This window comes from Lynx canadensis, chromosome B4 (genome assembly GCF_007474595.2).
Source record: "Lynx canadensis isolate LIC74 chromosome B4, mLynCan4.pri.v2, whole genome shotgun sequence".
Lineage (NCBI taxonomy): Eukaryota > Metazoa > Chordata > Mammalia > Carnivora > Felidae > Lynx > Lynx canadensis.
In genome coordinates, this window is record NC_044309.1 from 5,122,647 (window position 1) to 5,148,308 (window position 25,662).

Sequence of the window (25,662 nt, forward strand, 5' to 3'; positions counted from 1 at the left end):
CTTACTCATCTCTGCACTTGACATTGTCCAAAGGCTATCGTGGAGCCAGAGGGAGGTTAGGTGACTGCCGCTCACCGTGCTGTGATGGTGCCTTTGCTCTGACCTCTGTATATGGGAATGAAAGTGATTTCAGGAGGTGTCTTTTCGAGGGTCTTAAACCGTGACTTGCCATGTCACTTGCTTTCTAGAACGGTGTCCTTGAAGCAAGCCGACTCTGGGACAACATGCGGAAGCTGGGGGAATGCAAAGAAGAGGCGTACCAAATGACTCACGATGGTATGCCAGTTCCCAGATCTCCACATCTGTTAAATGTGACTGTTCCACTTACGGGTTCTGACTCCTGCTACTCCCTTCTTTTAGGCTATTTGAAACTCTGGCAGCTGAGCAAGCCTCTGCTTGCCTCTTTTGACGCCATCTTTGTGGATGAGGCCCAGGACTGTACCCCAGGTGATAAACTATTCAGGACATCAGTAGTCTCAAACACATAGAAACAACATCACGATTATGTAAGAGGACATGTGAAATAAGTTGATTATTCTCATTTGTCATAAAGAGGAGGAGCAAATGATAATTTAGTCATGCGGAAATCCCTCATTATTTGACTCTGGGTTCCAGCACTTGTCCTTCCCCCCACTGAGAGCAAATTTATTTTCCTGTAAATGTTTTGCTTTGGTTATTCTTAAAACGTTGACTAAGCCTAGGTCATCAGGCGATCGGGTCCTAGACTCCTGCTGAGTGGGCACAGCCAGTCAGCTCAGAGTGGAAAGTTTGCGTTGTGTGGTTTTCAAGTGGCTGATAGAAAACAGTGTGACTTTGTAGGTCCTTTCTGAGCTTTGGGTTATAATCATAGAGGAGGCAATTTGTCTCATTTTTTTTATTTGCCAATGTGGTTTCTAAGACTCCATCACTTATCCGGGACTAAAAATAATCTGCATTCCTAGGATTAGAAACGGTTTCTCTTGTCCATGATACAGTTGTTTCTTTGCATTGCCTGCGTATCCCGCAGGGAAAGACAACTCTGTTGTCCAGAGTGCCCTGGCTTAGTTTCATAAAGCATTTTCATCTTTTTCTGTGGTAAATATGGTTTCTTTTTGCTCTGTGCGTTGGCATCCTTCAGCTCTCTTACCGTGCCTCTTATTGGTTGCAGCTATCATGAACATAGTTCTGTCTCAGCCATGTGGGAAAATCTTTGTAGGGGACCCACATCAACAGATCTATACCTTCCGCGGTGCGGTCAATGCTCTGTTTACAGTCCCTCACACGCACGTCTTCTATCTCACACAGGTAAGCGCTCTCTCTGCTTCCGAGTCCCCGGAACCATATAAGCGAGCATGACGCTTCCCCAGCCTCGTTTTCCGCTGGTTACCGTGCGCCAGGCACCGCGCAGGGTTTCCCGTCGGGCGCAGGGTGTGTAGCAAATCCTCGCTTCTCCGCCGTGGTGCCGTGTGCTGCTCAGGGGGCCTGCGGAGTCCAAACTGTTTGCATAAGTTACGCGCCTCTGTGTCCGTGTTCTCACTCGCACTGCCGGCGCCTTCCCGTGAATCGAGGGGGTGGCACCAAATGGTGCTGGCAGTCTTCGTATTCTTCCCTGTGACGCACTCGGAGTAAAGCAAACGAGCGGTTCACTCGAGCGTGCCCTGGTGACGCAGCAGACGTGACTGGCTGCTGGCCCTTGGGTACGTCCCCAGTATTCCGCGTGACGAAGCGCAGAGGGCGAGGAAGGTGCGTCTGCGCACCCGAGCGTGCCTGCCGGCCGCGTCTGACGCGCCGCCCTGTCGCACGGCCCTGTCGTCACGCCCGAGCGTGCCTGCCGCCGCTTCTGACGCAGCCGCGTCTGACGCACGGCGCCGCCCTGACGCACGGGCGCGGTTGTGAGCGGGTTGTGAGCTCAGCGGCGTGCTGTCGTGTGCAGCGCCGCTGGGACTCGAGAGAGCGGCTGACAGACTTGGGTGTTTGGCGTTTTCTCAAAAATGAACGGAGGGGGCTGTGACTTCAAGGAAAACAGCTGACAAACGTTTGTAGCCAAAGAGAAAACCCCTGCTTTCAAGTGAAAGGAAAATTTTGGAAAACGTCTGTCTGCCACCGCCAGCCTGACAACTGGTGGCGTCCTTGGTTTTCTGAAAAAGCTGGAATGATCCTCCCTTTTCCAGTACCTGTCTAGATTTCTTCTGGAAAGAAGATTTTATCTTCTCCTCCCACTTAGTTATTCAGTCGTTTACATCACTATGGACTCACGGGTATTTTATTTTTAGATTTTGGGGCACGGCTCACGCCGAATGGTTCTGCAGCAGCCAAGTATTATTTGTTCAAAGTCTCGTGTTTTCCTTCGACAGCATTCTGGACGTTCACCGAAGCACATAGTAGTGTGTTTAAATCATAAATGCCTGGAAGAGGGCAATACATACATAAATACAGGAGTTTGGAGACAAGTGGTGTCTTTCTAGCTGCAGTGATCAAGGAAGTGTTGGGTATGGGGCCAGGTTTTGAAGGGTGGGGAATTGTTCTGCCGTGTGCGGAGGCAGGGAGGTGCAGGGAATGCTCGAGAAGGGAAGCTACTACTGATGGCCGGCCGCGTGGGGCCGTGGTTTTAAATTAATGTTAGGGAGTCTCGGAGGCAAGGGGAGAAGCCCCCCCGCCCTCCCTCCATCTTTTGTGTAGTTTACACGTTTTCATTAGATTTGATTTGGAAGGAAGGGTAGATTTGCTTAAAAGTTTTCCACTGGTCTTGGGGAATAAAAGGAATCAAGGCTGTGAGGGATGTTGAAAGTGCATGCATCACGTTTTCCTTCACGTGCTGCTCTTCCGTGTCTGTGGCCAGGGTGTGGCCCGATGAAAGTGTGCGGGGCAAGAGTCATGTGTCAGAGGCATAGAGACTCGCTTGGCAGCAGGAGGGAGAGACCCAGGGGGTGAAGCAGGAAGCTCGGGTTGCTGAGCTGAGTGGAGCTGGTAGCTGTGGTGGGAAAAATAGTACAGAGCCCGTGGTGGGAGAATTTCCCAGGTGTGGATTTGGGGGTAAGGAATAAAGAAAAATAGGTAGCCTGAAGGTTCGAGATGGAAAAATGCAATTCTGAAAGCTTGAAGTCAAGTCAGCGATGGTTTGGTGGTTAAGATTCTTCCATTCAGTCCTAGTGGGCTTACCGTGGGGAATCGGCCCATCCCCTTTCCATGTAGGGTGTCGGGGGTGACCAGTTGGGTTTGGCAAGGCCGGGACTCGGTGGTGATAGAAAGATGCTAATGTACTTCAGGGAGGGGTTGTTGACTCCTTTTGTTTTGTCGTTTTCCCGCAGAGTTTTAGATTTGGTGTAGAAATAGCTTATGTGGGAGCTACTATCTTGGATGTCTGCAAGCGAGTAAGGAAAAAGACTTTGGTCGGAGGAAACCATCAGAGTAAGGCTTCAGTTACTCTCTGTTTATTTGCTACAAAAATTAGTTTTCCTGTTTATTTGGATTTGCCACAGTTTGTACTCTCTCCCAAAAGGTGGCATTAGAGGTGACACAAAGGGGCAGGTGGCCCTGTTGTCCCGGACCAATGCCAATGTGTTTGATGAGGCCGTGCGGGTGACCGAAGGAGAAGTGCCTGCCAGGATACATTTGATTGGGGTAAGAGTAAATTTCTGTTGACTGCTTCATGCTCAGAAACAGACATAGCCGATGAAAACCGTCAACTTAATTAGGATTATTATGCAAGTTTGGGGCACTGCCTGCACCGGGACCAAAGTCTTTGCCCCTGGCTGTTCTGATTATGTGAGCCGGACGTTCCTATAAAGACTCAGTGATGACTGAGGACCTTTCCTTCCACTTCTTGAAAAATGAACGCCCTTCTCATCTTGGCTGTGCAAATGAGGCCGCCAGCTGGCTACCTGCGAGTGTGTGTGTTTTGTTCATTAGCCCGAGAACGAGTGAGCTGCCAACACAGCTGGGGAGCGCTGGCGGGCTCCAGTGTAGACAGTGTGAACACCTGGGTTCTAGCTCTGGTTCTGTCACTAACTTTGCGTGGCTTCTGGCAAGTCACAATTTCTGTGTGCCTCGTTCTCTCCATCTCTGAGACAAAAACAATGCCTCTCCTTTACCTGTTTCATGGGGAAGTTAGGATTAAGTGACACGTGTGCGACATTTTTAACTCTTGGAGGCAAAGTTAGCTGACTAAAAGACATTCGCTCCTTTTATGAAAAAGTGTTTTTGAGGGCCTACTATGTGTAGGTCCTCACTAAATAGAGTCAGTGAATCGTAATCAAAAGATGTTCAGTTTTCTTTTTTAAATTTTTTTTTTTTTCAACGTTTATTTATTTTTGGGACAGAGAGAGACAGAGCATGAACGGGGGAGGGGCAGAGAGAGAGGGAGACACAGAATGGGAAACAGGCTCCAGGCTCTGAGCCATCAGCCCAGAGCCTGACGCGGGGCTCGAACTCACGGACCGCGAGATCGTGACCTGGCTGAAGTCGGACGCTTAACCGACTGCGCCACCCAGGCGCCCCAAGTTTTCTTTTTTATTGATAAAGATTATATAGCCAAGTTACAGAAGTTCTAGAAGTTAAAGGAGAAAAAAAATCACCCTTAATCTCAGTGTTTCAGATACTACTTCTCAATTTGCTACATATGTCTTTGTCTTTATAGACATGCATTTCTACATATTGCAATTATAGTGTACATAAAAACGTGCATTTTTTTTACTCCGCACGTAAGCTCCTTTTCTATCATGTTGCTACGTGAGTGACTACACTATCTCATCTAGTGGTTATAGTGTAATTCACGCATTTTTGTTATTGTAAGAAAATAGCACTTCTGGAGTGTTGCCCATGCTGGGCATGGTAGACAGTGAGCGGCTCTTGTCCCTCTGTCACGCCCCCAAGCTGTCTGAAGCGTGTGTCAGCACCTTTGACCACATCTGCCTTCCAACTATAACACGTACTGTCTTATTTTGGTCTCTGTTTTATGTTAATGGCTTATGTGTCCCTTCCCAAAATGATGGCACATCCTTGGAGTGTGGCGCCTTGGTTGTGGCTCTCTTCTCTGCTGGGGTACCCCGGCAGTGCTGAGCTTGTGCTGCTAGGTAGAATGGGGTACTCTACGATATGATCAGCCCCTCTCCTGCAGGAGCTAACCTTTTACGACATGCAACAGGTTGGGCCTGCAGACATTCTCTAGTGTAGCTCTTTCCTCCAAAGAGAGGGGGTAAATATTCATACTCCACACTTTGTATTGAGGCGTCATTGTATCTTTCATTACAGCCATGTTCCTGTCCCTAGAAGATAGATGATTTATCTTTTTATTTTTAAATTTTTTTAATGTATGTTTATTTTTGAGAGAAAGAGAGAGAGTGAGCGAGCACGCATGAGCAGGGAAGGGGCAGAGAGAGAGGGAGACACAGAATCCAAAGCAGCCCCCAGGCTCCGAGCTGTCAGAGCCCAACGCGGAGCTTGAACTCACAAACCAGGAGATCATGACCCGAGCTAAAGTCGGATGCTTAACTGACTGAGCCACCGAGGCACCCTAGAAGGTAGACAATTTAAATTGCCCCTTTTTGACAAGAAAGCAACGTGCAGCAGGTTCTTGCCCCCTCTTTTTTTTTAAACATCGGAAGAGTTAGAGGTGGCAGCCGGAACTTAGCATTTGATAATCCTGAGTGTTCAGGCTGCGTGACAACCCATTGCTTCTGTGTTTGATGAAGGTTCCCGCATTCTGTCTGTGTGCTTTGGGGTGCAGCTTGGGATCCGTTCCCAAGAAAACCTCTCACCCCCAAATCCCATCTCTCCGTTTGCTTTACTTTGTTTTGTTAAAACAATGACAGTAACAAACTCGCACGGAGAACAACAAAAAAACCAAAAATCCCACCACAAAACTTTTTCAGGGGATTAAATCATTTGGATTGGACAGAATCATTGATATTTGGATCCTTCTTCAGCCGGAGGAAGAACGGAAGAAACGTGAGTACCCTCCTGGCAGTGGTGTAGTGGACCAAAGCGCTCTAGTGACAAGGGACGGGAGAAGGCTGGGCATGTTCTGAGTCAGCACTCTTGTTCCCCCTGGAGAAGGATGGAGCAGGTGTGGCTCTGTTCCCACCCAGAGCGGGATGCCTGAGGCCTCCAATTTCCAGAGGTGCAGAGAGCTCTTTCCAGACCCTTCTCTCAGGAGTCTGAATTTCTGCCTAATGTTGGTCCCCCAGGCCAGGCCGTCTTCCCTCACCATCTTTCTGTGTGCCTGGCACCTTTACCCGCCGAGACCTCTGCATGGGCCCCACACGATCCTTTCTAACACTCTGGAGCGCATTTCTTTCCCGTCCTGCGCTTTTTCACATCCCTGTGAAGTAGGTAAGGACGCCAAGGGTAGGGCTCTTGAGCCTCGGTTTGGAGACAGAGAGGCTAGAGCACAGGTCCTTTTTGACTTGCCCCGGGTCACACAGCAGGTTAGTGATGCAGTCGGAACTAGAACCCGGATCTCGCAGCTTCGAGACGTTTGCTTATGATGCCGCAGTCTAGTGCGGCCCCGTCGTGTTAACCCGAGTGCGTGTTCTCCTCAGAGAACCTCGTTATTAAAGACAAGTTTATTAGAAGATGGGTGCACAAGGAGGGCTTCAGTGGCTTCAAGAGGTATGTGACCGCGGCTGAGGATAAGGAGCTGGAGGCCAAGATTGCAGTCGTTGAGAAGTATAACATCAGGATTCCAGAACTGGTGGAGAGGATAGAGAAGTGTCACATAGAAGACCTGGACTTCGCAGGTAAGGAGGGCACGGCCTCTTCTCGTCCTGGCGGGACGAGGGTCGGGTGGTCGACTTCCTGCATGGAATCCCGTGTGGCCACGAGGGTGTTGTGCTCCCGGCCCCTCCTGGGAGGAAGGGAGCAGAGGGGCTGTTCAACGGGGGCCCTGCGCTTGGGTTGTGTCTGCACTCAGCCCCGTGTGTGAGCCCGGGCTGGCTGCCCAGTGCTCCCGTGGGCCTCTGGCCCTTCGCCGGCAGACTGGGGGTGGGCAGGTCCCCGTGGGCCCGGGGGTGTGATTCTGATGGACTGGCTCGCCTGCAGTGAATTTGCAACATCCCCCCATTTTATTTCTCTCTCTTTCCCCCCCCCCCCCCGACTGTTGTTTCCTCTTTCCCTGCAGAGCAACATACGGGTGAGGGAACGTTGGTTTTAGGAGTAAAGCAGCGAGAGCACACTTTTCCTTTCCCGTCTCGGTCCTTCCCCTGCCAAGCCCCCATCTAATCGTACACTCTCTGTTTGTTCCAGAGTACATTTTGGGCACTGTACACAAAGCCAAAGGCTTGGAGTTTGACACTGTGCACGTTTTGGACGATTTTGTGAAAGTGCCTTGCGCCAGGCACAACCTCGCACAGCTGCCCCACTTCAGAGTTGGTGAGGAGCCTGTGCGTGGGGGGGTGGGGTGGGGGAAGGGGGGGCTGGGCACCTCCTCTGGATGGCCTGCTTTCTTTTGTCTGGTATGGGCTCTGGGCAGGATCCTTCTAGAAGAAAAACAGCTCTAGTTCTGTGGTTTTTTATTGTTGTTCTGTGTTTTTCGAAAAGCCTATCTTTGGCCCATCCCCCAGGGCTGCTGGCGGGATGGCTGTACCCACGGCCGGCCTGTTCTGCCCATACCACCTCTCAGCTCTGGGATTTTCACCACCGCATACCCGACGCCCAGCCTCATTTAAGCTTTAACATACACAGGTGACCTGCTCACCCAAGTGTTGTTTTTTAAAATTAGATCCCCTTTTTCTTAAAGAGGCCAGGAAATCCTAAAAGGTGAAAAAGTAAGCAGTTTGTGTCGTCTTTTTATATAAATTTGTACTCAAGGCTATTTGTTATGCTTTGAGCATCAGTGCAGTTATTATGGTTTTGAATCGTAGAATTCAACCATGTGAAGTTTTTCTGCAAACAAACGCTTCATTAACTGTGAACTCTGAATCTGGGGCATAGGGTACATCGGTGGGGTGCAAATAGAAATACTAGAAACTCCTTATCTGCCATGAATATATTTGTTAGGTTACAGAAAGACGTGGTGTTGAAGATAAATTAGAGCAGAGGGAGGCAAGGAAGGGCCCTTGAGAGATAAGAGTGGCTCGATACTGGGGAAGAAGAGTTTATTTAATATGCTACTCTTTATTTGTTTTTTTTTTTCCCTTGCTGGTCATTGAACACGTATGTGTATTTTTGGTTTTTCTATAACAGCTTTATTGAGTTGTAATTCACATACTATACAGTCTACCCATTTAAGGCACACAGTGTAACAGCCTAACACGTACTGACACCTCAGCTGCTCAGTACCGAGCTCCCAGCATCGTGTTGGCTGTTGTGAATGTGAGGGGAGTGGCTTCAGGCAGGCGGGAAAGCCTCGTAATGTGTGATTCTTCCCTGCTCGTCGGGTGCCAGCCCAAGACGTTTCCAGCTTGGGCTGAGTAAGGGAGAGGGACGGTGTCAGGAAAAGGAAAGAATGTGGGCTTTGGAGATAAGTAGCATTGGGTTCGGCTCCTGGGCACTTGCTTATTAGCCTTGGCCTGTGTGTCAAAGTGACTTGAACTCTGCGAGCCTCGGTTTCCCCCATCAGTGCCACCTGGCTGTCATGAAGGGAACTGGGAGAGTGGATGAAAACATGCACCGGGCACAGCACGGGTGTTGAGTAACTAGTGAGCAGGGTCCTGGGATGTACCAGCAGCCGCACAAATTAAAACTTGGCGTTTCGTGCCACAAGTCTTTTAGGTCTTTGTTTGTTTTTGGAGGTGGTATTTGTAGGAAGATTTTGTGTGTACGGCCAGCCAGTCTTGAGCGGTTTTTCTTAGTGGGGGAGCATGGAGGGGTGGTAAACATCTAGATGAAGACGTACATTGTCGTAAGCAGGCTTTTGAGTCGATCCACTTCTTCCCTTTACTTTCTTCAGAGTCGTTTTCTGAGGATGAATGGAATTTACTGTATGTCGCAGTAACTCGTGCCAAGAAGCGTCTCATCATGACCAAGTCCTTGGAGAACATCTTGACTTTAGCTGGGGTAAGAGGAACCAGTAGCACAAGTTAACTTAGCGACATTCACAGTTTATGCGTTTGAACGAGGGGTCAGTCTGTGGCCTGTGAAGGCCTTTGGAACAGGCTCCTGAGCGGGAAGAGAAGGGCTCCGCTTGCTCCAGCGCACAGGGGCTCGTGGCTCTTGGGAAAATACCAGCAAGAGTGTTTTCTGTGTCTGCACTTCCTTCCTTCCCTTCCCTGGCCGGCTTGGAAGGAATATGTCCTCAGCAGGGGAGCATGAATATTCAGGCACCTCCCCCCTCCCAGGGAGGGGTGGGGCTGAGATGCCAGAAAAGGTCGGTGCTCAGTCTTCACCCCTTACAGACCAACCTGCTTCCCACCTTCTTGATTTCTGACTCTTTGCTGCCTTTCACAGGTCGGAACATAAACCATTTCATCTTTTCAACCCTGTTTGGAAACTACACCAGAAATTTGAGCTCTAAGTCACTACTTTGAGTAGTAGTCCATCTTTCCCTGTACCAAGGATACTTAATTTTTACGCTTAAGTTTCAGGTGTCAGCTTATAAATACTCTTTCCTTCTTCGCGCTCTCCAGAACGGAAAGGGTTTAAAAAAAATTTTTTTTTTTAACGTTTATTTATTTTTGAGACACAGAGAGACAGAGCATGAACGGGGGAGGGGCAGAGAGAGAGGGAGACACAGAATCGGAAGCAGGCTCCAGGCTCTGAGCCATCAGCCCAGAGCCTGACGCGGGGCTCGAACTCACGGGCTGTGAGATCGTGACCTGAGCCGAAGTCGGACGCTTAGCCAACTGAGCCACCCAGGCGCCCCGGAAAGGGTTTTATAGAGCAGGATGAGTTAGTCCAAGCGCCGTATTTCATGCTCTCTCAGGGCGGTGAGAATATTTGGAGCTGTAGAATCTAAGCATTGCCACCAACGGCTTTGAACCTCGGGGCGGGCAGAGGTGTGGAGGGGTAGTCAGTTTTCAGTAAATGGTGGTCAAAGTCCTTGCGTTGTTAAGTGGTGGAAACACAGAACCCTGATGTTCAGAGATGCCCATTTCTAGGCACCGGGGGTGGGGTGGTGGGCAAGGGGATTGCTGCCCTCCCAGAGCCCGATTTCTAGGTGAAGAGACAGATGGTAAACAAGACAACACGTAGGATTTCTCTTCACATACTTGAGGGAGATGGTCTGAGAGCCTTCCAGCTTGAAACTTTGCAGATCCATACTCTGACCCATGACAACAGCTAAAGCTTCTTGCCTAAGACTGATCGCTTTGCATTTTCATAGTACTTTTGTCTTTCACGCCTCCTTGTCCTTTTTCCTCGGAGCCCCTTGGGCCCATTTGGCCCTAAGAATGCATCTGGAATTTGAAGTCAGCTGCATGTTCCCCACGTGGCGTTGCCTCACCCGGGTCTCACCGTGTGTGACCCGCTCACGTGTCGGAACTCAGAGCAAGAGCCCTTTTTTTTGGTGGCATCCTGATTGGTTTCCAGAGATGACCTGGAGCAGACCTTTGCACACTTTTTCTGTGAAGGGCCAGACAGTAAATAGTTCAGGCTTTGAGGCCATAGGATCTCTGTTTAATCTGCTCTACTCTGCTGTCAGAGCATGAGAGCAGCCACAGGCAGTTCAGTAGTGAATGATGTGGCCGTGTCCCAATAAAACTTTATTTACAGCAGGCACTGGGCTGGATTTGGCCCCATGGTTTACAGATAAGTGTGGCTTTTCTTGATGTCTAAACCAGTACCGGGGAGGAAGTAGAAACACATTGGATGCTGAACAACACTGGGGTTAAGGGCACCGAGCACCCCGCCCCCCCCCATACCCCACACCATTGAAAATCTGTGTATAGCTTTAGACTCCCCCAAAACTTTTTTTTTAAGTGTTTATTTATTTTCGAGAGAGAGAGAGAGAGAGACAGAGCATGAGTTGGGGGGTGGGGTGCAGAGAGAGAGGGAGACACAGAATCTGAAGCAGGCTCCAAGCTCTGAGCTGTCAGCACAGAGCCCAATGTGGGGCTTGAACTCCCAAACTGTGAGGTCATGACCTGAGCTGAAGTTGGACACTTAACCGACTGAGCCACCCAGGCGCCCCCCCAGTACATGATTTTCTTAAGATAAAATAAGTTAAATGAAAATTGTAACGAAGGGAAAATAACATTTACGGCACAATACTATATAAAATGCATGTATAAGTAGACCCATGCATTTCAGAGTTGCTCAGGGGTTAACTGTAATAATTTTTATGTACAAATAATCTCTACCTGTTACATGAGTTTTTGTGTAAATTTTGATCATAAGTATTTTTTTTAGAACTTATGGTGTAGTTTTCTCCTAGAAATAGCTGCACTGGTGGCTGGATTTAGAACAAAAGCAAATTGTCACATTGGTAACTTTTAGTGGAAGTGTTACAGAGTGGTGATATTTTACATGTATTAAATGGGATTTTTTTTAACTTACGAAAATTCTGAGATATTCAAAAGTCAAGAAAATAATAAATTGAGTTACCATATTCCAATCATACATATACATATTTGGAGTATGCACCTCTAAAATTACCATATACAAATCATATGTATATGTATTTAGAGTATGTCTCTAAAAATGGAATTTTTTTCATAATTACAGTGCTATTGGCATAACTTGTAAAATTTATAGCAATTCCATGTGGCCTCTGCCACCCAGTCCATAATCATACTCTTGTGATTGTCTCAAAAATGCCTTTTTTGAGTTGGTTTGTTCAAATCAGAGTCCACATTAAGCTTTGGTTGTGAGGTCTCTTAAGTTTCATAATTCAGAACAATCTAAGACCCCTCCTTTCTTTAATGCTTCTGTCTCTGAGCCACTTGTCCTACAGAATGTTCCACATGCTAGATTTGCTTTCTTGTGTGCTTGTATGGATCTTGGTTCATAACAGTATTTATTGGTTATTTACGCCATTCTACTGTATATAAAAGTTGTAAAACGATACTAGTGTTATTATTAACAGAATACTGAATGGAATTTAAGATTTTCTAAGAGCTCTTTTTCTCCAAATCCCACTAAAGATGTGCTGTTACCATGTTCTGAGGGCACTTGAAGGAAGTCCATTTTCCTCTGTGGTTAGATCCAGCAATTTAATTACAATTAGATAACCTCTGTTTGCTTACTGTCTCTACAAGGATTGCTTTGCTTCTTTTTGATTTGTTTTTTTTTGAATATGTGAAACACTTAGTTTTCAAAGGCAAACTTTGTAAAAAGTGTAAAAGTCTCATTCTGTCTTTGTCCCCGTCAGAATCTCTCCTTCCATCATTATAGCTATTATTTATTATTATTACTTTTAAAATTTGTTTTAAAGTTTATTCTGAGAGAGACCGAGCACGAGCAGGGGAGGAGCAGAGAGAGAGGGGGAGAGAGAGAATCCCAAGCAGCCTCTACACAGTCAGCGTAGAGCCCAATTTGGACCTTGAACCCAAGAGCCAGACACTCAACCAACCAAACCACTCAGGCACCCCATCGCTATTTTTTAAAATTCATTTTTGATTTATCCTTTGGTGTTTCTTTTTGCAAGTATCAGCAAATATGTATAAATTTTTCTATTCTCTTTTTTTCTTGAAAGGTAACATCCTCTATCTAATGTTCTGAACTTCGCTTTGTCACTGAGAAATGTGCGCGGAGATCACTCATTCTTACTAGTTCATGAAACTCTCTCCCATCCCTTGAGACAGCCGAGTAGTAGTCCCTGGGTCAGTGTGTCGTGACTGATACAGCCCCTGACTGATGGCTACCGAGTTCCTTCCAGTCTTTTGCTTTGAATATTAATACCACAAGGCATAATCCTAGGCACAAGTCATTTTCTGTTTTACCAGTGCATCTTGGGGAATACGTTCTAGAATCTCAGTTTCTATGTAAAGGGTAAATAAACGTGAGATTTTTGTAGATCCTGCCAAATTCTTCACAGTGGCTGTAGCCCTTACAGTCCACCAGTTACGAACAAGAGTCAGAAGGCTTTTTAAAGCTAACGGGAAGCTTATCTGTTGGTTATGGCATACATTTTATGGAGAACATGAGTTTTCCCCCATGAGGAGAAGGATACGGAGTCTAGAGAAATACTTCCGTCTTTACTGAGACTGGGTTGGAAGACATCTGTTGCTCGCAGAACTGCTCTGAGGAAACCCCGGAAATATGGCCCGTCTGTGTGAACAGATATTGGAGTTTGAGGGCCCTTGCATGAGAGGAAATACTTCTGCTTTTTGTCACAACTTAGGACTTTGTTTGGGGACATCCTCTTTGGAAGTGGCTACATCCACCCTCTGCTCAGAGAGGAAGGCTGTGGGGAAGCAGGGCGATAGTTGATAGACTATGAGAGCACGTGAACAGTAGAGTCCTGCCTGCGGAGGCTTTAGAACAGAAGTGAGCCGCTGTTTCCTGCTGCCTGGACTGGGAGGCCATTGTGGTCCTTCGAACCCTCCTTTTCCTCTGCCCCCCTTGGGAAATCTAGCTGATCACCAGAAGGCTTTTTTGTTGCTTTGTTTCTTTAACTCTTGAGGAAGTGAAGGGAGTCATCGCCTCATTGAATGAGGCGTCGTGCAGCTGGGCCGGCCGCTCAGGGACCACTGTCAGCCCCCCGGCCCCGCGATGCTTACTCCAAGCCGCACAGGCACGTGCTCAGAACGGTGCGTGGCACGGAGTTGGTGCTCAGTGCTCGTCCGCTGGGCGGAAGCAGCGTCCTTCCTGCTGTGAGGCCGGGCCTGAGTCCACAGCCCCAGGTCAGACCGCCTCAGTGCACATCCCAGCTCTCCCGCCCGGGCACTAGGTGGGTGCGTCACGTACGCTCTGTGCTTCTGTTTCCTAATCTGTAAACCTGGCCCCGCAGCAATCACGGCGCCCCGGAGGAGAGGTTAGAGGAGCGCCACGCGGCCCAAGGGGAGCTGTATTGGAGGGGAGGCACGGGGGCCCTCAGAGACGCGGAGCTCCAGGAGGGAGGCGTCGAGGGGAGAGCCAGCGTTAGAGGAGAGGCACGGTGGTCGGGGCAGGGACGCACTCGCTCGGTCGGCGGTACTCGGCGTGCTTTTTACACGACTGAAGTGCTGCTGTTGTCACGTGCTTGTCGTGTAGCTCTGTATCACCACCTCCTAGGAGGGACCTCTGACTGCTGCCGGAAGACCACCGGCCCTGGGCCCCACATCTGCTGTGGTCCAGCTCTCTGATCTTCTGTGTAAGTGACCTCATTTCTCAACTCCCGTGCCTCACCTGTGCAGTGAGGACGGTGACAGGACCGCCCTCGGGAAGTCCTTGGCGAGGGATATATGTTCGTTCGGCCCTTTGTAACCTGAGGACCTGACTGCCGGCCAGGCGCCAGTGCATCTAGAACCGAAACAGCCTGGCATCGCTTAAGGGAGGGATGTGTAGGCAGTGGTGTCCCGTGCCTTTGGGTTCCTGAAGGCCGGGGGTTCAGAGGAAGCCGTGGGGTTGGATTTTGCTTTTCCTCCTTGGGATAGTTCTCAACAGCTGGCCGTAGTCCTGTTGTCGGCCCTTGACACGGTTTGGTATAAGCCCTTGGCAGCTCCTCTGGTGGCGGTGCTTCCCAGCAGCCCCTGGTCTCCATGCCTGTGGAAGCCTTGGAGACCCAAGATGTCACTGAAGAGGGGAGTCAGCTTTTTGTTTTTTAAAGTAGGTTCTGTTCCCAGTGTGGGGCTTGAACACAGAGCCCTGAGGTCAAGAGTTGGATGCTTTACTGACTGAACCAGACAGGTGCCCCAGGTGGTTTGATTCACTTGTTCACTTTGATGACAGACTAGATGTATGGAGCTCCTGTTATGTGCAGAGGGGTAGGGGTAACAAAGGGAGTAATGCGCTCCACGGTCTCGTGGAATTTATGGTCTCAGAGGGAAGCTTTTAGGCAGTTTTAGATCCACCAGCAAGATCTGGGGAGTTGAGGAGTCGGCCTCACGTACGTGTGCCATGGAATCCCGGTTCGGGCCAGATGGACACTTGTCTCTATCCCGCTATAGCACTGTGCCTCTCGGTGCGCCCGTGACAAACTAATCATCTATATGGAAAGATTTCTTTGTCTTGTTTGGGATTTTAAAAGTTGGCTTTATTTTTTTAGCTTTTAGCAATTGCTGGCCCTTGAAATGACTCTTTTGCCCAGTGGGGTCCCTCTGCATCTTAAAGATCCTATTTATGATTTTGTGTGTTTGTTTTGAGGCGGGCACTTGTTGGGATGACCACTGTTGTATGTAAGTGATGAATCATGGGAATCTACTCCTGAAGCCAAGAGCACACTACGTACACTGTATGTTAACTAACTTGACAATAAATTGTATTAAAAAAAAAAATGATCCTGTTTATGGATTGGAAATGGAATTTCTCCCTAAGGGGTATGCTCAGTGCCCAATAGGACTTAATCCTGTTAGAATTTGATAAACTGATTCTAAAATTCATATGGAAGAGTGCTAGCCCCAAAATAGCCAACTTAGGAAGAACTGGTGTGGGGACTTGTGGATGGATATTCTAAGTATACAGATTTAAGCAGTCTGGTGTTGGTGCCAGAAGAGAGAGATCAGTGGGAGTCCCCGAAAGTCATGTGGATGTGTGGGAACATCATATGTAATAGCTAGGGATTACAGGTGCACCTGGGGGACTCCATTGGTTGAATGTCCAACTCTTGATTTCCGTATCAGGTCATGATCTCATTGTTCGTGGAGTTGAGCCCCATCTCTGGCTCTGTGCAGACAGCACGGGCCTGCTTGGATTCTCTGTCTCTCAAAAACAAGTAAACTTAAAAAAAAATTGGTAAGGGGCCATTTGGTGGCTCAGCTGGTTAAGCATCTGACTTTGGCTCAGGTTGTGATCTCGTGGTCCGTGAGTTCAAGCCCCGTGTTGGGCTCTGTGCTGACAGCTCAGAGCCTGAAGCCTGCTTTGGATTCATGTCTCCCTCTCTCTCTCTCTCTGCCCCTTCCCTGCTCACTGTTTGTCTCTCTCTCTCAAAAATAAGTAAACATTAAAAAAAAACTTAAAAAAACAAACAGGGATTGCAGATGGATAGGGAAAGAATGTTCTAGTCAGCCAGCAGTGTTGGGGCAGTTGGCTTTCCATATGGAGTCAAGTTAAATTCTCTATGTCCTCATAATAAATTCCAACTGGATTAAAGATCTAAATGTAAGAAAAAAATTTTAGTAAAGGAAAAAATATATCTGATAAAAAAAAAAAGAAAAATTTTAGAAATGTTAGAAAAATATCTTAGGTGAGGAGGGTTTTCTTAATAAGCTTGACATAGAAATAGGAAGTCAAAAAATAGCTATTTATGATTACATCAAAAGGTAAAACTTCAGTGTGATAAAATAATAGCCAACATTTCACGAACCTTTAAAAAACTTCCTTTGAGATGCTCATTCTGCCATTTTCCAGATACGGAAATGGAGGCACAGAGTGGTTAAGTAGTTTGCTCAGAGACACAGTGGAGGGGCTGGGCTGTAAGCCTGGGCAGTGTGATCCCGGCCGGTGCCCTTCACTGTGCGAGCCACTGCTTCACATAAAAGACTGCCGCAGGATGGCGGGGGATGCTTCTTTTGTCCGTTTGGCGATGCCGAGTGAGCTGCTGTTCTAAGAGCCTGGCTGGGAGCCACTTGGGTCTCTGGCCTCCTGGAGCTTATGCAACAGCAGGAAGTAGGGCTGACAGAGGTCATGAACAACTACAGGTTTGTCAGAAACTGGCAGCCAAGTAGTCATATAGGCACAAGATATAAACGAGAAGTTCACAGAAAGGGAACCCCGGTGGCTGTGAACAGATTTAAAAAAAAAAAAAAGCAATCTCTGCTATGGTCCAGGAAACTCAAACAAAAATAATCAGACTGGTAAGGGAGAAAACGTTTGACCTTTCAAGGTATTGGCTAGAATGATGGGATGTGGGCGCACCCAGTGCGCCCTGCCGCTCAGCAGTGTCTTGAGAGAGCACGTGCTGGGGACCTCCCGTCTCCTCCCAATAGATAATAGATGCTAGACATGGACCAAACCCAAGTTCGTCTGCCGGATGTGGGGAGAGGGTTTTTTCCAGAGGCAGCCATACGGGGAGATGGGAGAGCAAGCCTCAGGCCACCTGCTGGAAGGAGGTGAGAGGGAAGGAAGTCCCAGAATTGAAAGGCAAATGAGAAAGGGGTGGGGGTGGGGTTAGAGGTCACTGCTGTCTTAGTAGTCCCGCTAACCCTTCTGTTCTGGGTTTCAATCCCCACTGTCTTTTGATCATTCTTCGCTCTTGAGGGAATTGGGAAGATCACCCGTCTTCTTACTTCCTGCTGAAATGGGGCAAAGATCCCGGTTAGAGGAATGGAAACCTGCTCTTGTGTAGGCGTATTCTTTAGTTCCATGTTGAAACCCAACATCCTGCATTAGCAGGAGTTTTGTTCCTTGATTATTCGTTCTTGTACCATATTCGGTCTTATTTCATCTGAGCCTTATGGGAGCCTTGTAGCTGGGTAGCTTCAGACCAGTCCTCCTGAGGTAGGTTCGGGTCTGTCAGAGGCCGGCTGCTGTTGCAAGTGGGTTTCTTTTGGATGTTGTCCTTGCTGACAGCGGGTAGGTGGGGCCTGTGGATTCGCTAAGAGAGTGATGAGTCCCGTAGTTTCGCAATTTAAGACTACTTTGCTTGTAAAATAAGTCCACATTTGACAAACTTGGCCTAATTGTTTACGTAAGCATAGCAGGAATAGTGATTGGTCTTTTTTTAAATCTGCTTTGCTGGAACTTTTCATAAGGAATTTCAGATTGAACTTTCAACAGCCTTTTGAGGCTCAAAAGACAAGCCAAATACTTGCCATCAGACTTTGCCTGGAACACCTACAGATTTGGGTGAATTCCTCTCTTTGAGGTCTCCAAAATATCTTGAGTTTCCTGCACCTGCCAGGAACCCTGTAAGCAAGCTATCAGACTGAGTTTTCTAAGGGGTTTCAGTGGCTCCACGAAGCCACCCTTAATTCCTTAAAGCTGTCTGGGCATATCTGAGTCTATGCATGTGTCCCTTAAATGTGACATTCCGGTCAAAGCTTTAGTAATATAACCAGTGTTTCTAATTGCATTCTGTCATAAGGAGATCAGTTTCTTACTGAACTTATGTAAATAAATACATTGCCATGAAAATAAGAATAGTCACTGAGGAAAAAAAAATAGTCACTGAGAGTTTCTGAACCCTGGAGGGATCAGGTTGGGAGAAAAATATAAATGTTTCATATTTGTTTACAAAGGAATATTTTACCAAATTTCTGTAAGTCACAGCCTTAAATCTGGAAGAGCAAACAGAGAACCAGCAATGTTCCAAACAAGAATCTGTCTGAATGCAGTTTTCCTGTTAGTTCAAAGTCTCCATCAGAAACAAAGGACTCTCAGCTGTAGGAAGGCTGCCCTCAGCCCTCAGCCGCCAGCAGGGATTGCCCTGACTGAAGATAGCCGCCTTGCCAAGGGCATGCCCTCTACCCCACTGGTCACAACCAGTGACCTTAGTTTAGGATATTCTGAAGGGTAATCCAACTTCTAGAACTCCTCAGAGAATCAGCTATGAGGTTTGTTATTGTACCACTGCTCAACTTCTGTCTGATCTTGCACTCTTAGGCTCTCTTCTCTTTCCCAGGTGTTGATCACTCCCTAGTAGACTTTTTTTAAGATTTTAAATGTTTATATATTTATTTTGAGAGACAGAGTGAGTGCAGGCAAGGAGGGGCAGAGAGAGAGAAGAGAGCAAATCCCAAGCAGCTCTACGCTGTCAGCACAGAGCCCAGTGGGCAGGGCTCGAACCCAGGAACCGTGAGATCACATCCTGAGCCGAAAGCAAGAGTCAGACGCTTAACCGACTGAGCGTCCCCAGACTTTTTACATACTAGTTCTCCACAGTCTTAGTCCTGACCATGTACAAAGTTCCTTTCCAGATTCCTTTCTCACGGACTTTCTGCAGCTTTACAGAATTGTTTCCCCTATTATTTCCAGGAAACCGGCAACTTTAAATTAGCTTTAATTCCGAATAATTCCCCAAAGATCACGTGAACTTTGGGGCACCTGGGTGGCTCAGTCAGTTAAGTGACCGACTTCGACTCAGGTTATGATCTCACGGTTTGTGATATCGAGCTCCACGTCAGGCTCTGTGCTGACAGCTTGGAGCCTGGAGCCTGCTTCGGACTCTGTGTCTCCCTCTCTGTCTCTGCCCCTCTCATGCTCTGTCTCTGTGTCAGAAATAAACATTATAAAAAAAACATTTTTTTAAAAAACACTTGGGTTAGTTTCTGTCTTTCTGAGTTTTAGAATGCCTCATTTTTACAAATGCCTTTAAACAAACTAAGTAGAGCTCTTTTACAAATTAACTTTAGCAATACCATGCAGACGTAGAGAAAGTAGCTCACATTTACAACATACATGGACACACATATAAATACACGAACAAGCTGCAAACATCTTAAAGGCCCAACTTCCAGATATCTCCCTTTTACAAACCTAATTGCAAGATGGTATTATATAATTTATGGATTTGTTAATTGGTCGTTTTTCTCCAGAGTCTAATGAATATTGTGGCCAAGCAGTGTTGCAAAAAATGATTGCCCAGTTTTGGAGAAGGCAGCCCAAAGGGCTGCGGGTGGGGGAATCAAATGGTTATGTCCCATTTTCCAAGTAGAACATAGCAGGTCTCATTCAAAGATACCAAAGCTATAGCAACACACAAATGAAATGAAGCCCAGAATGGCTTGGTGAGTGTTGGTTCCTCCCAGAAGTCAGGGCTTCATGAATGGAACAAAATAGTTTCCTAGTTTCTGGTTCTTCCTGAAAGTCTGAGTTCCACTGACTGAACCAAATTGCTTCCTCACCCGCCTTTTTTCTTAAGAAAGGGAGGCCGAGAGAACCCAGACTCCCTATTCAGAGACAGCTGAAGGGGAGGAAGAAATCTAAGAGCCAGACCAAATGGGAGGAAGAAATGAGCTCATGTGCCATCTGATACGAAGTACTCGCTAAGAGATGTCTGTCGAAATCGAACCCCTAAACTGTTGCCTTGCCACGAGATTTAAATTAAGCACGGGAGGTTGGCTGCACCCAGTCAGGACGGGGCCCCGGGGAGGGACCCTTGGGCAGAGAGCCCAGGCAGCTGCCTGGACCCATCTCTGGCCTCCGCTACTGGCTGGGGGCCAACGAACCACCAGCAAAGAGCTCCCAGCTGGCTTGCCAGATCTGAAGCCGAACCCAGGTTCATCTGCCCAGTGTGCAGCAGAGACTGGGGACATGAAGCCAGCCGCAAGGAAGGGATGTATTCGAGGGGCAAACCTCAGACCCGCCTGCCGGAAGAAGGAGAGTCTAGAACTACAAGGGCAGGTGAGAATGAAAAGGCCTGGGTAAAAAGTCACAGCTGCACTTACCAGGCCCGTTAACCCACTGGCTGCTGGTTCAGGCATAAACTCTGCTGTTTGTGAGATGCTGGGAAGCCCTCCCCCTTTGTCTCCTGGGAGTTCTCCACACGAGGTGACATCACCACAGATGGAATGCAGAAGCAGTTGTCTTCCATTAAGCCAGACGTTAAAGAGATTTGCAGATGCCTAAAACAATGCTACTCTCCTAAGCTTTTTTTTTCTTTTCTGAAAATACAGTTGTTTTTCATAAAAACATGTCACCAGGAGATAGGTGTGTTATTTTTAGGAAGAATAAACATTATAAAGTTTCTTAGTCTAAATTTACAACGTTGTGAATCTTAAAGGATATAACTCACATCAACAAATCTTTGGAGCCCTTAATGTTTACTAGTGTCAAGGGGTCCCAAGACCAAAGTGAGAGCCACTGTTTGGAGCGGTGCTTTCCAGAGTGCAGCCGGCAGTGCGTTCATGATTTAGGAGACTAACTTTGTGGGCTATGATAAGCTTTTAAAAAAGGGTGAGGTGGAATGAAATCCAGAAGAGAAAGACTACACTGCACATAAGGTTAAATACAGTTTCCTGGAACTATTATTTCAGTCTTTTACGCGTGTATGTGTGTACAGAAGTGTAATGCTAAGTGGGTTTCTTCGTGTGGATCGTGGGCAGAGTGCTTGTAAAAAGAAACTTGCACGTATGGTGGGAAGGCACGTCCAAGTGTATTCAATCCTGCATCTTGGGCAATAATTTGAAAACAACCTGAGTATCCATACAGACGGAATGGCTACATAAGATGTGGAAGAATGATTTGATTAAATCCTGTGGGGCACTTGAAAGAAATGGATTAGATGAGAAGCAAACTCAAAGTATTAAATAACTTTAAGATAACATGTAATGTTCTTGGACGCATATATAAACTCAAAGCCATTTTAGAATGGATCGAAAAGGATGCACGGCCCATTCACGAAGCTGGTTGTCTCTGGGGAGTGGACTAGAGATGACAGGCAAAGGGGATTTCAGCAAAATCTGTCGTTTTATTTTGAAAGGCTTTCCTGGTTTTGTTGCCCCTCAGTTATTGGTGGGAACATGAGTGTTTGTTATCTTCTTTTCTGTAGCAGGCAGACAGATCCTGCAAGACGGAAAACCAAATAAATCAAAATCCTGGATATAGATTTTGCAAAAATTAGATCAGTAGCCCGTTGTAATCCAGAAAATACGGGATCCTAATTACTTGGGCAGCAGATACTTGTGGTCTCGCTAGTATGCCACAACTGTGTTAAATTCCTCTGGGGACACAGCAGACCAGACATTGGTCCCTGTTCTTGGGGCATTTCGTGTAGGAGGGGATTCGTGCTTGATTTGGGTGTTGGCAGTGTGCCAGGCTCTGACCACTTAGTGTATGTTAGTATTCCTCCTTCATGACAGCCGAGTGACGCAGGTGCTCTGTTACCTGCATTTTATACGGGGAGAAACTGAGGCTTACAGAGAGCTTCAGTATTCGCTCACTAGCACGGCCAAAAGCTTGGGAAGATGGAATGTCCCAAGTCAATGCGGGCACATCTTTTAAGGTCCTCTGTTTCAGCTTACCTGGGTTGAAAAGCAAATATACAAATAATGTTTAATGATTCTGGGACAGGTCAGCAGGACATAAAATCCAGAAACAGTCCTGCAGTGTCATTATAGCCAAGAGTTTTACATGTTTGCCCATTAAACTTTTTTTTTTTTTTTTTTTAACCTGGTCATTTTAACAAGAATCTGAACTTGTTTCAGTGCTTCAGCTGAACTGCTTTCAGTGCTCTGTCTTGGAGACAGCCTTGCAGGCGGGGGAAAAGCAGAAAAACTGAGGGAAATCGGGGCGGGCAGTGCATTTCTCATGCAAGGACTTGGCTGTGTCTAAAGAGTGTTTCCAGTTGTGTCACTATTGGAGTTTGCAGGTAGAGTGGGGGAGAGGCATTGCCCTTACTCCGTCTCACTCTTTCTTTCTCAGGAGTACTTCTTGCAAGCAGAACTGACGAGTAACGTGTTGAAGACCGGGGTGGTTCGCTGCTGTGTGGGGCAGTGCAACAACGCCATCCCCGTGGACACTGTGCTCACCATGAAGAAGCTCCCCATCACCTACGTATGTGCTCTTGGCAGCAGGTTTAGCCTTCCATAGACTCTCATTCGGTCATTTGCATCTTATTACACGTGAGCTGTGTGCTGATCTGGGTCGAGATAAAAGAAGAGTCTGTATAATCCTTGTTAGGCGCTTTTCATAAGGCACAAGCGATGTCGGGTCTATGGCTGTGGCAGAGGTGGAATAATCGGGAGTCAGGCTGTGTGGCAGAGTCCGGGAGCTTGGGTTGTGGCCACTTAGAGGACAGCTGTTTGCCTGGAGGGCCCGGTTCAGCTTTCCTCGGCCCTTCATCCCTTGCCTTGATCGTTTCTGGTTTCTGCTCTGCGGGAATCGAGAGAGTTGAGTCTAGTCTAGATAGTCATGCTCCGGGATAGGTTGTTACCTCAGAGGTTTGCACGGGTCTGGAAACATCAGAATGATAATGCACAGTTTCTTGGTGGAAAGCCCCTGTCCTTCGATCGGCCGCCTCACCTCTTTTTTTTACCCCTCTCTCTGCAGAGCAACAGGAAGGAGAACAAGGGCGGCTACCTCTGCCACTCGTGTGCAGAGCAGCGCATTGGGCCGCTGGCCTTCTTGACGGCCTCCCCCGAGCAGGTGCACTCCATGGAACGCACCATCGAGAACATAGTGCTGCCCAGACACGAAGCCCTGCTCTTCCTCGTCTTCTGAAAGCCACGGGGAGCTTTCTCCACGGTACAGAATGCCTTGTGTGGATTCCAGTTACTTGAAGAAAGCCAGTGTGGGGTGGGGTTCTCACTCACCTGAGACTCTGAATTCGCTCACAGAGCATTTTTTGAGGAATACAAAGCCAACGAGAGTTGGACCTGCCATTTCTCCATTCCTTGTAGGTAGCCCGTTTCCACTGCCCCTCCTCTATGCGCATCAGGCTGGGGACGTGGGGGTGTTCTTTTGATAAAAAACAAAACATTTTATGTATTTAAACTTTTATTACAAGATTTCAATTAAACAGGCATTGTAGCACTGGCATACCACTGTGTGACACCTTGGCCTCAGCCCTGTTGTTTTTGAACTTTCTCCAACTTACTCTTTTCCACACCTCTGTCACTGCTCCCATGAGACACCAAGCAGAGTATGACACTTAACTTCCAGGGTGGTAACTGACAGGTCAAAAAAGAGATTTTTGTGCCGTGGGGACTCAACATATGTGTGAGACAAGGTGTGTGCCTTTGTCATTGCACGGGGTTCACGGTTTAAACGGGGAAGCAACACAGTGCACAGAAAGGCAAGCAGAAAGTGACAGTAGCCAGGCTCGTGTTTCCCACAGGTAGAGCTGAGGATCAGGAAAACTCAAGAGAGAAGTGGAATGTTGTCTGGCCACTGGGGGTTGGCGGGGGGAGGGGGTCCAGGGAGAGGGGGGACCTCGGTGCCCGGTTCACTGCCTGGGGCTACTGGGTGGATGTTGTAAGAAAGCTGTGCGTACAGAAACCAGTGACAAAAGTCACATCGTCTAGACGTACATGGATCTGGTGTTTTTACGTTTTTGCCACACAGCACGTCAGGGATGCAGATGGCAGGTAGGGGAGCTGGCGCAGCGTGACCCAGAGAGCTCGCCGCTCCTGGTCTCAGCCCACCAAGCGGCGTCCTGGAGCGGGCCTCGTAGCTTCACTTGTCGCGGCCTCCCCTTAGCCTCTTCCATCAGCCTGGTGGCGCTTAGAGTGCAGGCCGGTGAGTAGAGCAAGCGTGCTGTCGGATCGGGCCCGGGGTGCTCTGGAAGGGCGGACACCAAGCTAATGTTTGCATACTGAGGGGCGTTCTCAGAACGGGACCTGAACACAGAGGGGGGAGACTTCCGTGGAAGGGGGATGGGGCCGTTTCATCCCCTCTGCCAGGGTTCCCGGCCTAGCTGTAATGAATGCCTCATGGATGACTTGGAATAAAAGAGCCAGTGAAAGGAATTTGGATTGGTCACAATTTTCACTGTCCTTCGGAGGAGGGATGGGGGGAGGGGGGTAGCAAGCAAAGGTTCATGAACGTGTTTTCTGGTAATGAAGTTGTGCCAGCCAGAGAGAAAGCAGCTTATCTGCTGGAGCTGTAATTGACTCACTGAACCTTCCTCGAGCACCTGCTGTGTGGCAGGTGCCATGCTAGTGGGTGTACAGACTCACAGTGTGGTCCCTGACTCCCAGAGACTGCGACACGAAGTGTGATCTCAGTCTGGGGTGGACCGGCCTTGGAGGGAGGGCCGCGCACAAGTCCTCGGGGACCGGCCCGGCATCCTTACCAGAGCTGAGGTTGGATGGCTGCCCAGCTAATGGGACAGATAGTCAGCTTTTAAAGAATGGAAGAATTTTCTAGGCAGAAGGAACAGCAGGAAGGACAAAAAGGAAGTGTGTGGTAATGGCACTGCCAGAGCAAAAGGTCAGTACTAGCATTTTGGGACTGGTTTTGAAAAGTAACAAAAGCTAGGAATATTAATACTGGTATTTAATTTTTCAAGCGTTAAAAATTGACACTAAATATCTGGTGTGTTTCAAATAGGCATTTTTTACATGCCCAGTAAAAATACAAAAGTGTTAAATATCCATTGTCATTTTTCTTAAAATTGTTTTTAATGTTTCTTTTTTATTTTTGAGAGGGAATGAGAGCGTGCGTGTGAGTGGGGGAGGGCCAGAGAGAGGGAGACACAGAATCCAAAGCAGGCTCCAGGCTCCAGGCTCCAAGCTGTCAGCACAGAGCCTGATGTGGGCTCGAACCCATGAACCATGAGATCATGACCTGAGATGAAGTTGGATGGTTAACTGACTGAGCCACCCAGGTGCCCCAAAAGTAGAGTCTTTAAAATAAGAGGCTTTCATGATTTTATTTAGTTGTGAATGGTTTTTTGTGCAAGATTTTCTGTATTTTTTTTTTTAAACCACATTAACTGGGAAAAAATAAGGAACATAGTTATAAGCTAGTTACAGATATTTTACTTTGGTTAATTAATTTTTTATTGATTTCTCTTATTTGATAACTTAGAGAAGACCTTTGTGAATTCTTTTAAGAATCTTCAATCTATTGATAGCTCATTTCAAAGAAAGCATTTCTGATTTGTCTTCATCTTTGATTTTATCATGTATGTAGAGAATCTGATGCAGTTACCCATATAAAAATGAATGCTGTTACATTTAGAAGGTATTTGAAATAAGTGTTAAAATACCACACTGTATCATAGACCCATGCATTGGTTTGTCCTTCATGTGATTATACTTAAGACCTATATCAGATTTTAGATTTCTT

General features: G+C 47.4%; 1 protein-coding gene across 9 annotated transcripts in view; it reads left to right on the plus strand.

Moving 5' to 3' along the window:
- Positions 1 to 24,338, plus strand: part of FBH1 (F-box DNA helicase 1) — a 50,110-nt gene extending 25,772 nt beyond the window's left edge. For 6 of the 9 annotated variants that reach the window (XM_030321100.1, XM_030321104.1, XM_030321103.1 and 3 more), the window contains 11 exons: positions 189 to 276; positions 361 to 447; positions 1,148 to 1,284; positions 3,288 to 3,387; positions 3,479 to 3,600; positions 5,850 to 5,925; positions 6,519 to 6,716; positions 7,222 to 7,347; positions 8,867 to 8,973; positions 22,294 to 22,425; positions 22,921 to 23,422. In XM_030321100.1, the coding sequence (XP_030176960.1) occupies positions 189 to 276; positions 361 to 447; positions 1,148 to 1,284; positions 3,288 to 3,387; positions 3,479 to 3,600; positions 5,850 to 5,925; positions 6,519 to 6,716; positions 7,222 to 7,347; positions 8,867 to 8,973; positions 22,294 to 22,425; positions 22,921 to 23,091 (1,344 nt within the window). In that variant the 3' untranslated portion in view covers positions 23,092 to 23,422. Of the gene's footprint in view, positions 1 to 188; positions 277 to 360; positions 448 to 1,147; positions 1,285 to 3,287; positions 3,388 to 3,478; positions 3,601 to 5,849; positions 5,926 to 6,518; positions 6,717 to 7,221; positions 7,348 to 8,866; positions 8,974 to 22,293; positions 22,426 to 22,920; positions 23,423 to 23,934 lie in introns of those variants that run through there. The other 3 variants (XM_030321099.2, XM_030321105.2, XM_030321101.2) reach the window with 3 other exon arrangements.
- Positions 24,339 to 25,662: the final 1,324 nt, after the last annotated feature.